General features: G+C 37.3%; 1 protein-coding gene across 6 annotated transcripts in view; it reads left to right on the forward strand.

Annotated features, from left to right (window-relative positions):
• The window catches only part of FOXP4 (forkhead box P4), a 174512-nt gene that overhangs the window by 36317 nt on the left and 125306 nt on the right, over nt 1-12889 (forward strand). For all 6 annotated transcript variants that reach the window (XM_067468003.1, XM_067468002.1, XM_067468006.1 and 3 more), the window contains one exon: nt 10279-10495. In XM_067468003.1, the coding sequence (XP_067324104.1) occupies nt 10295-10495 (201 nt within the window). In that variant the 5' untranslated portion in view covers nt 10279-10294. The remainder of the gene's footprint in view (nt 1-10278; nt 10496-12889) is intronic.

The raw sequence follows: 12889 nt of genomic DNA on the forward strand, positions 1-12889 counted from the left end.
TAAAGGTAGGGTCCTAAAAGTGAAGTGGGATAGAGAGCATGCAGTGTTAGCCTTGTATTTAGTAGCAAGAAAAGATAAATAATATGGTAAAACCCAGGTTCAGTGGGTGGCATTCCTCCATGTATTGGAATTGAGGCCAAATAAGGGAAGTATGTTCTCCTGGAGTCAAAGGAATAAAATGTGAAAGGGGAAGCATGAAGAGTATGTTGAGTCAGTTTTTGTGTATGATAAAACTATAATTAATGTGAACAATTCAGAGCGTTGACAAAATATGAATGACTGTGGGAAAAATGCATGTTGCTGCTGAATACTTTCATCAATATTCTTATTTTTGTGGGTTTTATGATTACACATCTAAGGGTTTATTCTCTGTATATGTGCAATTATATGTACACATCTGCAAATGCGCCATTTTAAAATTTGAAAGAATAACATGTATGCATTGTTCCGTGTGCTTAGTCTCTGTGGGAGATCTGTCCATATAGCAAAACCAGCTGATCTCTGTGCTCTCCCTTCCAGGGAAACTCCAGGCATCCATCAGTCTGTTAATTGCACTAATTAGAGAGTGCGGAGGTGTTAATTGGAAAACCCTAGTTTTGTGCCTGTTTAGGGGAAGCAAACGTCAATAAAAATTAATTGATGGCTTGGCATGGCATATGCACTTCACAGGTTAGCAGAGAGTCAAAAGATGTCAAGGCAAATGTTACTGCTCAGATTAAGCAATTGTTAATTAAAAAGCAGCTGTAATTAATATGACTATCTGCCATATGGTATTAGGTCTTTCTCTTTCTATGCTTGTAGCTTCTTTCTTCCTTCCTTTCTTGTCAAATAAAAGGTATAGTTGAAGCAAACATAGAAAGTGAGGTAAAATTAGGTAATATTGTTTTTGAAACACTTTTTCAAATTTCCCGCTGAGTAGTCAATAATGAGCAATCCATTTGCACACCTTCAGTCCATAATTGAAGGATGACTACTCCCTCCCCATAACTCTCTTGTATGTTTATATGTGATTACTGCTCCCAGAGAGACTGGGGAAAATAACATTGCTTCTTTGATGTTTTACTTCTCCTTTTAATTTTTCAAAAGACGACTTGCATGAAGCAAGGCTTTGCAATAACCAAAGCCTGTCAGGATTGTCAAAATCTCCCATTTGTCAATTCTCATTGACTGCCATTGTGATATATTTTACCAACCATGTCCTGCGTTTCAGGAATGCAGAGACACACCTGTACAATGCGGGCAGGCAGTCTGCCCACATTGAGGGGATGTCGTTTAAAGGAAAGTGAAATGTTCTTGGGTGTCATCTGGCTATACGCTGCATCCTTGTTCTGGTTTGTACCCACATGGCTCTGAACCAAAACAAAATGATGTATGCTGCCATAGTTGTTGATGGGAATCTATTTAGTTACATTGTAGGAACAAGCTGTAGTTATATCAGCAGCTCTTTTACATTTCCTGTCTAATGTATTGAAAAGCAGTCATAGGAACTTGGTAATTAAAATGAATAAAGTGATGAATTAAGTTGGAAATCTGCTAACTGAAAAGGACAGCTTCATTAAAAATATTTTTCAACAAAAGTCATTGGCTTACAGAGCATCATGATGTAGAAGTTTGAGTTTTGGACCCCTTGTTCAGTCATGGAAATGCATTGGGCAAGCAGCACTCTCTCAGCTTCAGAGGAGGGCAAAGGTAAATCCCCTCTGACCTGACACAATCCTCCGAAATAATACCTTGCCAAGAAAACCCTATGATAGGGTCGTCTTAGAACCATCCTGATCAGAAGTGACTTGAAGATCCATAACAACAACAACAACAACAACAACAACAACTTATATTTGCATTTCAGCATAAATATTTCTGCACAATTACAAATACTCAGTGGTAAATGAAATAAACGAGCCAGTGCTAATTTGTCCACAAATATTGCATTACTCAACTTATATCATTGTTCTCTTGAGTGTTTGCAATACTACTACTACTTTTTTTATTAGTCCCCCAAGGTTTGGATATATCAAGTTCCTTACTAAAGAGTCGTTCCAATGGGATAAATTGGTGTCATAAATTTTGGAAGTTAGCAGCCCCAGTAATTATTTTTCCACACTCCACTTCTGAAAATCAAGGGTGCAATCATATATGCATTTATTTAGAAGTACAATTGTCTCTCCACATTTGCTGTTTTGACTTTAATGGATTAGATTATTCATGGATTTGACTAAAAATGACATCTCTAGGAATCTCTAGGTCCTCCAATGTGACTCTTTGGTCAACTTCCTCTAGTCATACTGGAGGACCTATAGATTCTAAAGAAAAATCTCTCTAGGAAATTCTAGATCCCACCAATGTGATTCTGTGATCAGCTTCTAGCATGTTGACCATAGAGTTGAGCTTGATGTGCTAGAAATTCTTAAAGAAATCCTTAAAGAAAAAAAAACAACCTAGCAATTTATTTGTGGATGTTCACCTTCACGGCGTCCTGTGTCCCTAACCCCAGTACATGTGGAGGGCTGACTGTAGATCACATTAAGTTCAGGGAAGAAACTCCTAAAATTGCAATCTATGTTACTTTATAGTCTGTTTCAGACATCACATCCCAATGCACAGTCTATGATTTGGAAGTTAGGGAAGTTAGGGATGTGCCAAGGGTTCACCCCCTCCCACCCTATGCATGGATTCCATCCTCTGTGTCTTGTCTCCTCTCATTATAGTCTTACTCTTTGATCAGGGAGCTTAGGCTTTGTGTTAAATATGCTAGCAATTCCTTCCAAAATGTAGTTCAAAAGAAATCCTGATTAGTGCAAACCACCTTTTTTGTTTGTTGGAGGTCTAGACAAAGCAAAAGGAGAAAGGAGAAGCAAATTTGTTGAAGACTTTCACTGGGGCGTTGTGTGTTTTCTGGGCTGTATGGCTGTGTTCTAGCAGCATTTTCTCCTGATGTTTCTCCTGCATCTGTGACTGACATCTTCAGAGGATTCTGAAGCAATACAGCCCATGAGGAGCAAATTGTGTGCAAAAGGGACACTGTTTACTAAGGTTACTGCTTTGAGGCTAAGGCTATGGTCTGAAGTAGGCAGTTGAGTAAGCTTGTTGAACTTAAGTAGGTGTAGGTCTCTTTGGTATATAGAGGGAAGACTGTGTGGGAACTATGGGTCATTTTGAACTCTATGGAACAAGTTGTACCTGAATTGTTTGTGAACTGTAGATGACTTTTGCCATGTAAGTGTGTGCATCTGTTTAAAATGTAGTTTGAACTATGATATGTGCACTCAGACTGTACCATGTGAATTGGACCTAAGGCTCATTAGAGAAGAAATCATATATGCACATATTGAATTCGCTTCTGGTAAACTCAGCCTTCAGGTTGAAAATTTGATGTATTATAAAAGTCATGATTTAAAACTATGTCCAGATCATGGTGTTTTAAAAAGCAATAACCTAAGGGTTTTGTTACCACTTTCTTGAGTTTAGAGCCACTTTTAGGGCTGTATGTCATGTTTTTCTTGGCAAGCCTCAAATGCAGGGATAAACTTGCTTTTTCTTCTGCTTCCCCTGACTATAAAAGGGAAGCGGGAAATTATATGTTGCTGGCATTTATCAATAGAGGGTTAAATAAGTGACATATATGTCTAAAATACTCACACTTTTCTTGGGACTCTTTTCCTTTATAAGAAGATTGATTTTTCTCAGAAAATACACGTGTTTGAAAAAAATGGACAAACATGTGGAAGTCTGACAATTGAAATTAACAACTGGAAAAATTACAAATGGAATCAAATATGTAGGTTAGGTTATTAAAACTGCAATCAAAAAGTTAGTTTCACTAAAATTTGATCACTTGCCTTCTACACTTTGCACAAATGCTATATAAGCTGCACGGCAGAAAAGTATGCAGAGAGTATTTATTTTGTCTGGTGTGTTCTTGGTGTTGCTGTTTTCTAGACCACATAAACATTTAGCCATCAGCAGCATTAATGCTGAAAGGACAACTGGTAATATTTCCTTAATTATTATATTATGTATAAAATGTTTAGCCTGTTGGTTTTTAAAGTATTGCGATGTGGACAGTAAATGGGATTTTTGAATGCCAACGTGTATCCTGTATGTAAAGGATATATGTCTTGATCAATTTGGAAAAACTTAGTATTTTGCATTTTGAAATTTTCAGGATTCTTGTGATACAAGGATTTTAGGGACAATAAGGAATTACATGTTTGGAATCTTTGGATGTCTACATGCAGTCTTATCATTTTTAACATTTAGTATTTCAACAAGTGGAAATTATTTGGAACATGAATCTGCTTACCTTTCAAAAAAGTTTTTTTATAATGAAAAATCTCACATCACAGGTTCCAAGGATTTTACCTGCAATCTTTTGTACTTTAGGGATATGTGATTCATGTCAGGAGTGACTTGAGAAACTGTAAGTTACTTCTGGCATGAGAGAATTGGCTGTCTGCAAGGACGTGGCCTGGGGGATGCCTGGATGTTTGATGTTTTACCATCCTTGTGGGAGGCTTCTCTCATGTCCCAACATGGGGAGCTGGAGCTGACAGAAAGAGCTCCACCCACTCTCCCCAGATTCGAACCGTTGACTAGCCAGTCAGCAGTCCTGTCGGCACAAGGGTTTAACCCAGTTGTTCTCAACCTGGGGTCCCCAGATGTTTTTGGCCTACAACTCCCAGAAATCTCAGCCAGTTTACCAGCTGCTAGGATTTCTGGGAGTTGAAGGCCAAAAACATCTGGGGACCCCAGGTTGAGAACCACTGGTTTAACCTGTTGCGCCACCGGCGGCTCCCTCTAGATATATAATTCATCCTTTACAGGTGATGTCAGATGTCATAATTGATATATTTGTTTTATACTACCTTTTTGTTTCCCATCACAGAAGTCTTTTGACAGGCTAAAATAGAATTAAGTGAGCACTCGGGGTGAGGTGGGAGGGAGTGGGAATGCTTCAAGCATAATAGGAAGAACCTTTACAATAGGACATGCTGCTCTTGTTTTGCTGATATTTTTACAACAGAAGTGTGGTTATTTCTTTAGGAGGACATTACCAATATCTTTCCAGGTTCTCTAAATCTAGGCCTAATTGTTCTTTTAATCAAGGCATTTTCATATATGACACCAAGAATGTGTTTGGGTTTGGGGTATTGGTTTGAGAGTTAGAGATTAGGGTTTAAATACTTGCTGGGCCATGATGATCTTGTTCAAGTAACACTCTCGCAGACTTGGAGAAAGACAATAGTAAATGCTTTCTGATCACTGGGTTGTTTCTGATCAAATCTTGACAAGAAATGCAATAGGTTTGCCTTAGAGTTGCCATAAGTTAGAAATAACTTGAAAGCACAGAACAATAACAGCTAGATCAGGAAAAATGATAAAAAATTATGAAAGCAAAAGTTCTTTTTTTTTGTCACTTGGTTTTAAACAACTTATTTTGAGAGAAGTGTGTGCTTGTCATTGGAACTTCATGAAACAGGGAAAGCATTTAGCTTGCAGCCATGAGAACCTATTTTGTTTACCATGGTAACTTTGTAACTTCTGTGTCTTGAGCCCAGTAATCTTTGGCTCAGAAAGTTGTTCTTCCGATGTCCTCCCATTCTATGCCCTGGCATCACTATCCCAAATGTATATTTTCAATAAAGACAAAAATGCAGTAATCTCTGTGCCCTTGAATTCTCCTGAAGCTACAAGTATGTGTGTGTGTGATAGTGTGAGGGACTACAGGAGGGAGTCGACAACTCCACATGGGAATTAATGTCATTCATACACCCTGCGGAAATGACTTTTGAAATGCATATAATCTCAAACATGCAAATGAGAAGCTTGCTTCACCCTGTTTAATATGAATGATCAGCTTCTGAATAGCTATTATTACACGCCACATTTCAGCAATTATGTTGTTCCCAGTTTGTCGATCTATCGTGCCAAAAAAAAGAAGGGGGAAGCCTATACAGGGGAAAGAGAAGGTAGGAAAAAGAAATATCTATCTTCGACCCTCTTCTGTTTTCAAACTTGCTGACTGCTTCTCTTCTCATGCACATTTGAGGGTTTTCTGCTTCACTTCTTTGCTCCGGGAAGACGCTGCCTTCAAAGAGGCATTACTTTTGTTGTTTTCTTTGTCAAGAGACAAAATTAAAATGAGACACCCCAGTGTGTTGGATGCGTTTTCCAGTTTTGTTTTACTGTTTGATTGTTGATAGCTTTATTAGGGTGAAATGGTATAGAATCAGGGTAGAAAAACATTGCCCATTGATCTTTAACAGAATTGGTGTTATCCATTTTAAGATAATCAGTGTTTTGTCCTTTAAATTCATATAATCATTTGTTATGTTGCTGAAGATAATATGACGATATATTAGAATCTGTTTTTAGTTTCATATATAAAGCAAACTGCTAGCAGCTGTAGTTGAAGTGGAGGCCTTGAGAATGGGGCTATAATGCTTTTTCAGAGATCTCAAAGAAGAGACTAAAAGGATATCAAATTAAAAGGAACCCCAGATGTACTGCATTCTGAAAGAATCTTCTCTTGAGGGTATTTCGCACCTGATCCAAAATCTAGCATTTTGTAATTAAATTATCTCAAGCACATACCACTTGTTGGGGCTATCTGGTGAAAAACCTACCTGTAGGTTTTCACAGCAATTGTGCCAGAATCTATACCACACCTCAATGTATTGGGATTTGAGCTGAGGAAGCATTGACTTCAAATACGCTTATTTAGGAGTTACAATTTTCAACATTTTAAGAAAAGTGAAACTGAGATTTTCTTTTTGTTTCTTAAAACTTACCACACCCCCCCCCCCTCCTGAAAGTGTTTTGGACACGTCAACTCTTTCTTCAGCTTTTTTGCACGAGGATTGTCTTTGTGGTCATCTGTTATAAAAGCAAAGTAGGCAGCCCCATGCTAAATACCACAGAACATTCTGGGATGATTTTTTTTCTTTAACCGGTTTTCACTTTTCTTCTATATGTTTGGCCACCAAAACAGAAACAAGCTCTGTGCTTTATTAACATGCTGTGGGTACCTCCTGAGATGACTGTTTTTTTCCTGTTTCTTTTTATTTTGCTGTTCACACATGTTCAGTAAAGAATTCTGGAGACAGCTGCTGTTTACTTTGTCTGTTGTAGACATGGCAAATGAAGCTAAAGTAGGATTGGTCAGAGCATAATCTCATTCTTTTCCTGTGCTACCTTTATAGCATTGATTATTTTGGGCATGCAGTTGACACCTGAAATGGAAAGTTTGTTTGTCCAGCCCTTCATCATCACCCTTGGTGCTGCTAAAAAAAACCTACAGCTCACTAGAGATACAGCATATAAAGGGGCGGGCAGGTATAAGGAGACTTCGTCTCAGAGGCTTTGTTAATGGAGGTATGCCTGTAGAGTACTTCATTATGTCTCTGGCAACTTCAGTGAGATTGAAGCCTGGAATTGCTGAATTCCTTGAACAATGTAAGTTAAGTATGCACTGCAGGTTCCTTTCCTGTTGCAATCTATCGCTGGATGCGTTCTTACTTCTGCATGATTCACATTTGAGTATGAGGCATTTCCGTTATATTGCTGTCAGGATGGCTGGAAATAGTGTTACTCATATCCACGTGCGTCTGAATTAATATTTCTCTGTATTACATAGTCAATATTGGGGAGCTTTTACCTGAACACCCCAAATCCCCTTCCCCGGTATCCTGTACCTTGAGTTTACTGAGTGTATTCATATAGTTCTTATTTTAGTGCCTAGGCCTATTGATTCTAGAGTGAGTTTGTTTCCTTTAATGGTATGTCCTAGTAATTGCTTGTGACATCCATATAAAGTTTTAGCTGAGTTCTTTTTATTATCCTTTTATTTCTTGATCATGTATATAAATCTCTAATTCATTGCAAATTGTTTTTTTCTTTACTGTTGAATTGAGACTGTTGAAAGATATGTCATACCATTTTAATTTTTTACTTTTGCTTTTGTCTTGATGTTATTGTTTTGCTTTAGCATGAAGGTGTAAGCTGGTTTAGGCCTCCTGTTTGCAGGAAAATATTTAGTACAAATAAATGCTAAGGTGAAATGAGAGTTTAAAAAACTATTTTATCTTTGATGCTTGGAGCTAAGCAGAGCAAAGTAGTAATTTGCATCTCCTGGGAATAAGGATATAGCAGTTCAGTGCATTTCTGTTAACGTTAAGGCTGGAATAAACTACTGACAGTTCTTAACTGAGCAAGAAATTAAGTGTGATTAGTGTATTGTGCTGCGGTGTTTGTTATCTCTCTTTTTAAAAACAGTCCTATATAAAGGGTGGGAGTCAAAGTTCTTCTCAAAGGTAAACAAAGTACCCCTTGTTTGTGCTGAAATGTTTGCTTCTCAAAAAGTGACTTGAATTTACTGCAAGGTTAGGTAAGTGATGGATCAGTATTGTAATTAAACATACAGTTTCAACAGTTCACTCACACGGGAAGACCTTTGGCTAAAGATGATTTTAATGAATCAGTTGCTCTTCATCCATGGCATTTTGGGCTGGGTTTTCCCATTGCCATAGTAATTTGTTTCCCAGAAAATCCATCTAAGAAGAAAAAAGATGGATAGAGTTGCTGTAAGTTTCTTAGGCTGTATGGCCATGTTCCAGAAGCATTCTCTCCTGATGTTTTGCCTGCATCTGTGGCAGGCATCCTTAGAGGTTGTGAGGATGGATTGATAGCTGCACAGTCTTTCTTTATATTAGAATACCTCTAGTAGCATTAAAGGCTGTGTGATAATATTGTCTAAAACATATGTTGATGGTGAGTGGTTTGTTTTAGTGAGTGATGTAGTGCTTTCAGTGAGACTATGAATTTGAGGGACCCTGGTTCAAATCCTCACTCAACTATGGGAAATTATTGGGTGACCTTGTGCAAGTAACTCTCACCATCAGAGGGAAGCAATGGTAAGCTCCTAAACAAATCTTGCCACAGTGGATAAGTGCAAGGGTCACTATAAATCAGGAATGACTTGGAGACACACAACAAATAAATATGTTGTCCAGAGTCATGGAATGAGATTTTGTCTTTAAGGTTGTATTGTAGTAAGACTTTATTTACCAGTCTGTGGAAGTTATTGCAGTTGTAGCCCAGTCATAAGAAAAATAAGTAATGGCTGATATAGTTTGTTATCCTCTTGAGACTTGCAGCCTATAGTAAGTTTGTTGTGAAAGTTACCCCTACCAGTCAAAATTTTCATTCTTCAAATGTTCTTGCATTTTTCAGCTGTCATAAAAAAGAATGTGCTGAATCTGGTACTTCTGCTAATTACAGTGATACAAATGTATCTAAACACATAGAAGCTCAATGTATACATACAAGTACAAATGTCAGCAAAACATAGGATTGTTACATTCACATTTAACAGAAATAATTTGTTCTTTTCCTAAAAGATGAAACAATTCTTATTCACGTGTGTGGAAATGGTTCTTCTGTCTTTACTACCGACGAGTAGACTCCAAATCCTTGCACATAAAATGTCCTATTTTCTTTATGACACAAGAGTAAACTCCAACATACAACCGGTTTCGACTCACAGGAGTCGTCATCAGGTAGCTGAGTGTATAAACAATACATGTCATTAATACACACATATAGTTTGCCAACTGGAAACATCAAGCTTGTTAGTATATATATATATAAACACTACTTACTCATTTATCAAAAAAACTCAATATTTGAGGCAATTGGTCTACTGACAGTGCTCTTGAAAAGTGTATTCTGAAGGGAACATACATAGGGCTAAAGGTAGTACTACATAGTTACATGAAACACATACAGTTTATAACAAAGATATATAACATACACAACAAAAATGATTAATAATACTCACAAGTCCTTGTTAACGAGTATACTCTGCAAAGGCATTTTATTCTGTAGTACGAGTCAGTGTAGTGTAATGATTTGAGCATTGCACTGTGTCTCTGGAGACAAAGGTTTGAGTTCCCACTTGGCCATGGAAACCTACTCAGTGCCCATGGTCAAGTTATACTCTCAGCTTCAGAGGAAGGATATGGGAGACCCCCTCTGAAATATCTTGCCAAGAAAATCCCATGTTAGGTTTGCCTTATAGCCAACATACTGGAAAGCACACCCCAACAAAATTGGAGTATGTTGAAGAATATGTAAATCATGGGGAGGGGGTGTATTAAAAGAAATACCTATTCCGGTTATGTTGTACCACTAGATTTCACAGCCTGTTGACAACTTAATATAGCTCAGATGCTTTAGCTCAAATCTTTGCTAGAGATCTTGTTCCCTTTGTTTTTTATTCAGGTGCTGCTAGCAAGTCATGATGGTTGAATCTGCCTCGGAGACAATACGTTCCACTCCCTCCAGCCAGAATGGTGTCAGCAGCCTAAACAATCCAACTGATGGAGGAGGAGGAGGTGGAGGTGGAGGTGGTGGCGGGTGTGGAAGAGAAGGAGGAGCCAGTGGGGAAGCCAATGGAGAGATGAGCCCAGTGGAACTCCTGCATTTTCAGCAGCAACAGGTACTGACAACTTCGTTCTGCCATAGTCTCTGTTTTATTCAGCTAGATTTCTTCCTCCATGACAAGAGGCATTACTCCTTTACATTTTAATAATATTTTATTAAGAGTTTTTTGAATACAATAAAATTGCAAATCTTTTTATTTTGAAAAGCAGTAGACAAAAGATTGAAAAGAGAAAAACAAGAAAAGTGGGATATAAAAATATAGACAAAGAAAAAAGTGAATTTTAAATGGCTATAGATACATATGCTATAATTGTATCCCTCTCTTTAAAACTACTTGTAATTTATATTCCACCTGATACAAGGTACCATATATCAAATTATCAAATATTTCTTCCATTAACTAAATCTTATTATCAAACCCAAAAGTTATTTAGTCATTTTCTTTTATTTTGAAAAAAGTTTATAAGGAGCTTCCAAACTTTTAAAAATGTTTTTCTCTCTAATTAAAACCAATAGTTTGTACATTTCAGCTAAATCAGTCAGTTTCAGCAACCATCTCTATTATGTAGTGTTGAATTCTTTCATCTGTGTGCATACAGCAGTCTTGGTGCTGTTGTCATATATTGCACTAATCATCCATGAATCCTTTCCAAATATTTATCCATGAGTCCCAAGATGAAAAGTGGTGTTTTTAATTTTAAGATCCTCTTGATCAAAGTATGGTTTTGAACCCATTTTTTTCTTGAAGATATTCCTCCTGTGGTTCAGAGTAGAATATTGCCATTCTATTAAGTACTGTGGTGCTTAGCTAAAGGAGGACATTTAAAATAGCTGCTGCTTTGTTCAGAAAATCATTAATATGTCACTCATATTGTTTACAGCATTAGATAACATTGACGTTCATGAGTCATAATGTATTGCTCTATAATTTTGGCCAAGGCTCGAATCAACAAGAACAGTTCTTAAGCTGTAATGTATGCATTTGTTTTGTTTTATTTAAAGTTCAAATTTTTTTGTATTGCAAGCTTTATTTTCTCTCATTTTTAAAGTACTTCTTAAAAGCTTTTTTAAAGTCCACAGAAAATTTGTATTCATCTTCATGTAACTGAAAAGTCATACACTACTGTACGGAAATTTCCCTAATGCACCTACACAATTTTTCATCAGATAGCTGCATCACAAAATATGTAGAAATGCAGAAATCAAAGCCTCCTAGTGTTTCAAATTTTGTATTCAAAAATGTGAATAAAATTCAAAACAAGCAAGATCATTTTCCATCTCTAAAGGTAAATGTAAAAGTCATGGTTTCACCTGTTTGTCTACAACAGCAGCTCAACAATAATCTCTAGCAAATTCTAGCTAGAAACCAATATTATAGAGAATGAATTACTGTAATTTGAGCCAATAAAAAGCCTAACAAGAACTCTATATGTGAATTTATTTACTTAGTCAATACATATTTCAACAGTTGCTACTCAGTACATGCAAAGTTATTAATCCGTGATATTTTTCATGTCGGAAAGGGTAGCAACTCTAGGCACTTGATAGTGAAAGCAGCATACCATGCTACCCATGATGATTGCAAAGCAATGCACACTTAGACAGCATGTATCTAGTGGTGTCATACATTTGAGTGATGTTCATTGTTTTCATCTGATGAGTGTCCATCATCATCTGATTCTTGTACCTGTATGCATCATTGTCATCTTCTTTCTTACAACCATATATATCTGTAGTTGCCATTACCACAGTTCTTATTTACTGAGTTTTGATACAGATCTGATCCTTTTATAGGAATATAACTCTGGCAGTAAAATAGTCCTAGATCTCATGACTTCATCATCAGTTCTGGTAAAATATGGCTTGGGGGATGGCAGGGGGCATTCCCCATATTTAACAATGCATCCAGGAGATGGAACCCTTTGATTATTAAATTGTATCATTTAATCAACAAAGAAATCTAACATAGCAGTGTGGTAATGTATTGTTGAAGGCTTTCACAGCTGGAATCACCGGGGTGTTACTTGTTTTCTGGACTGTATGTTTGTGCTGTGGCAGCGTTTTCTCCTAACGTTTCGCCTGCATCTGTGTCTGGCATCTTCAGTGGCATTTGGTGTTTCATCCAGTCTTGCATCAACAAAACATTTTAAATGGTTTTTTTTCCCCTGACTGCTGGCGGTAATTTCAACAAGGAAGCTTTCTTTTATTAGTGTAATACTAGTGGTATCACAACTAACAAAGGCATGAAAACCTTGTGCATTTTTTGTCTGATCCTAAAGCATGAGTGGGCAAAGTGTGGCTATCTAAATGTTGTTGGACTTAAACTTCCATCTAGCGGAGCCCCCGGTGGTGCAGTGGGTTAAAGCCCTGTGCTAGCAGGAATGAAGACCGACAGGTTGCTGGTTCGAATCCGGGGAGAGGCGGATGAGCTCCCTCTATCAGCTCCAGC

The sequence above is a fragment of the Anolis sagrei genome, chromosome 4, assembly GCF_037176765.1.
Source record: "Anolis sagrei isolate rAnoSag1 chromosome 4, rAnoSag1.mat, whole genome shotgun sequence".
In the NCBI taxonomy this organism is placed as follows: Eukaryota; Metazoa; Chordata; class Lepidosauria; order Squamata; family Dactyloidae; genus Anolis; species Anolis sagrei.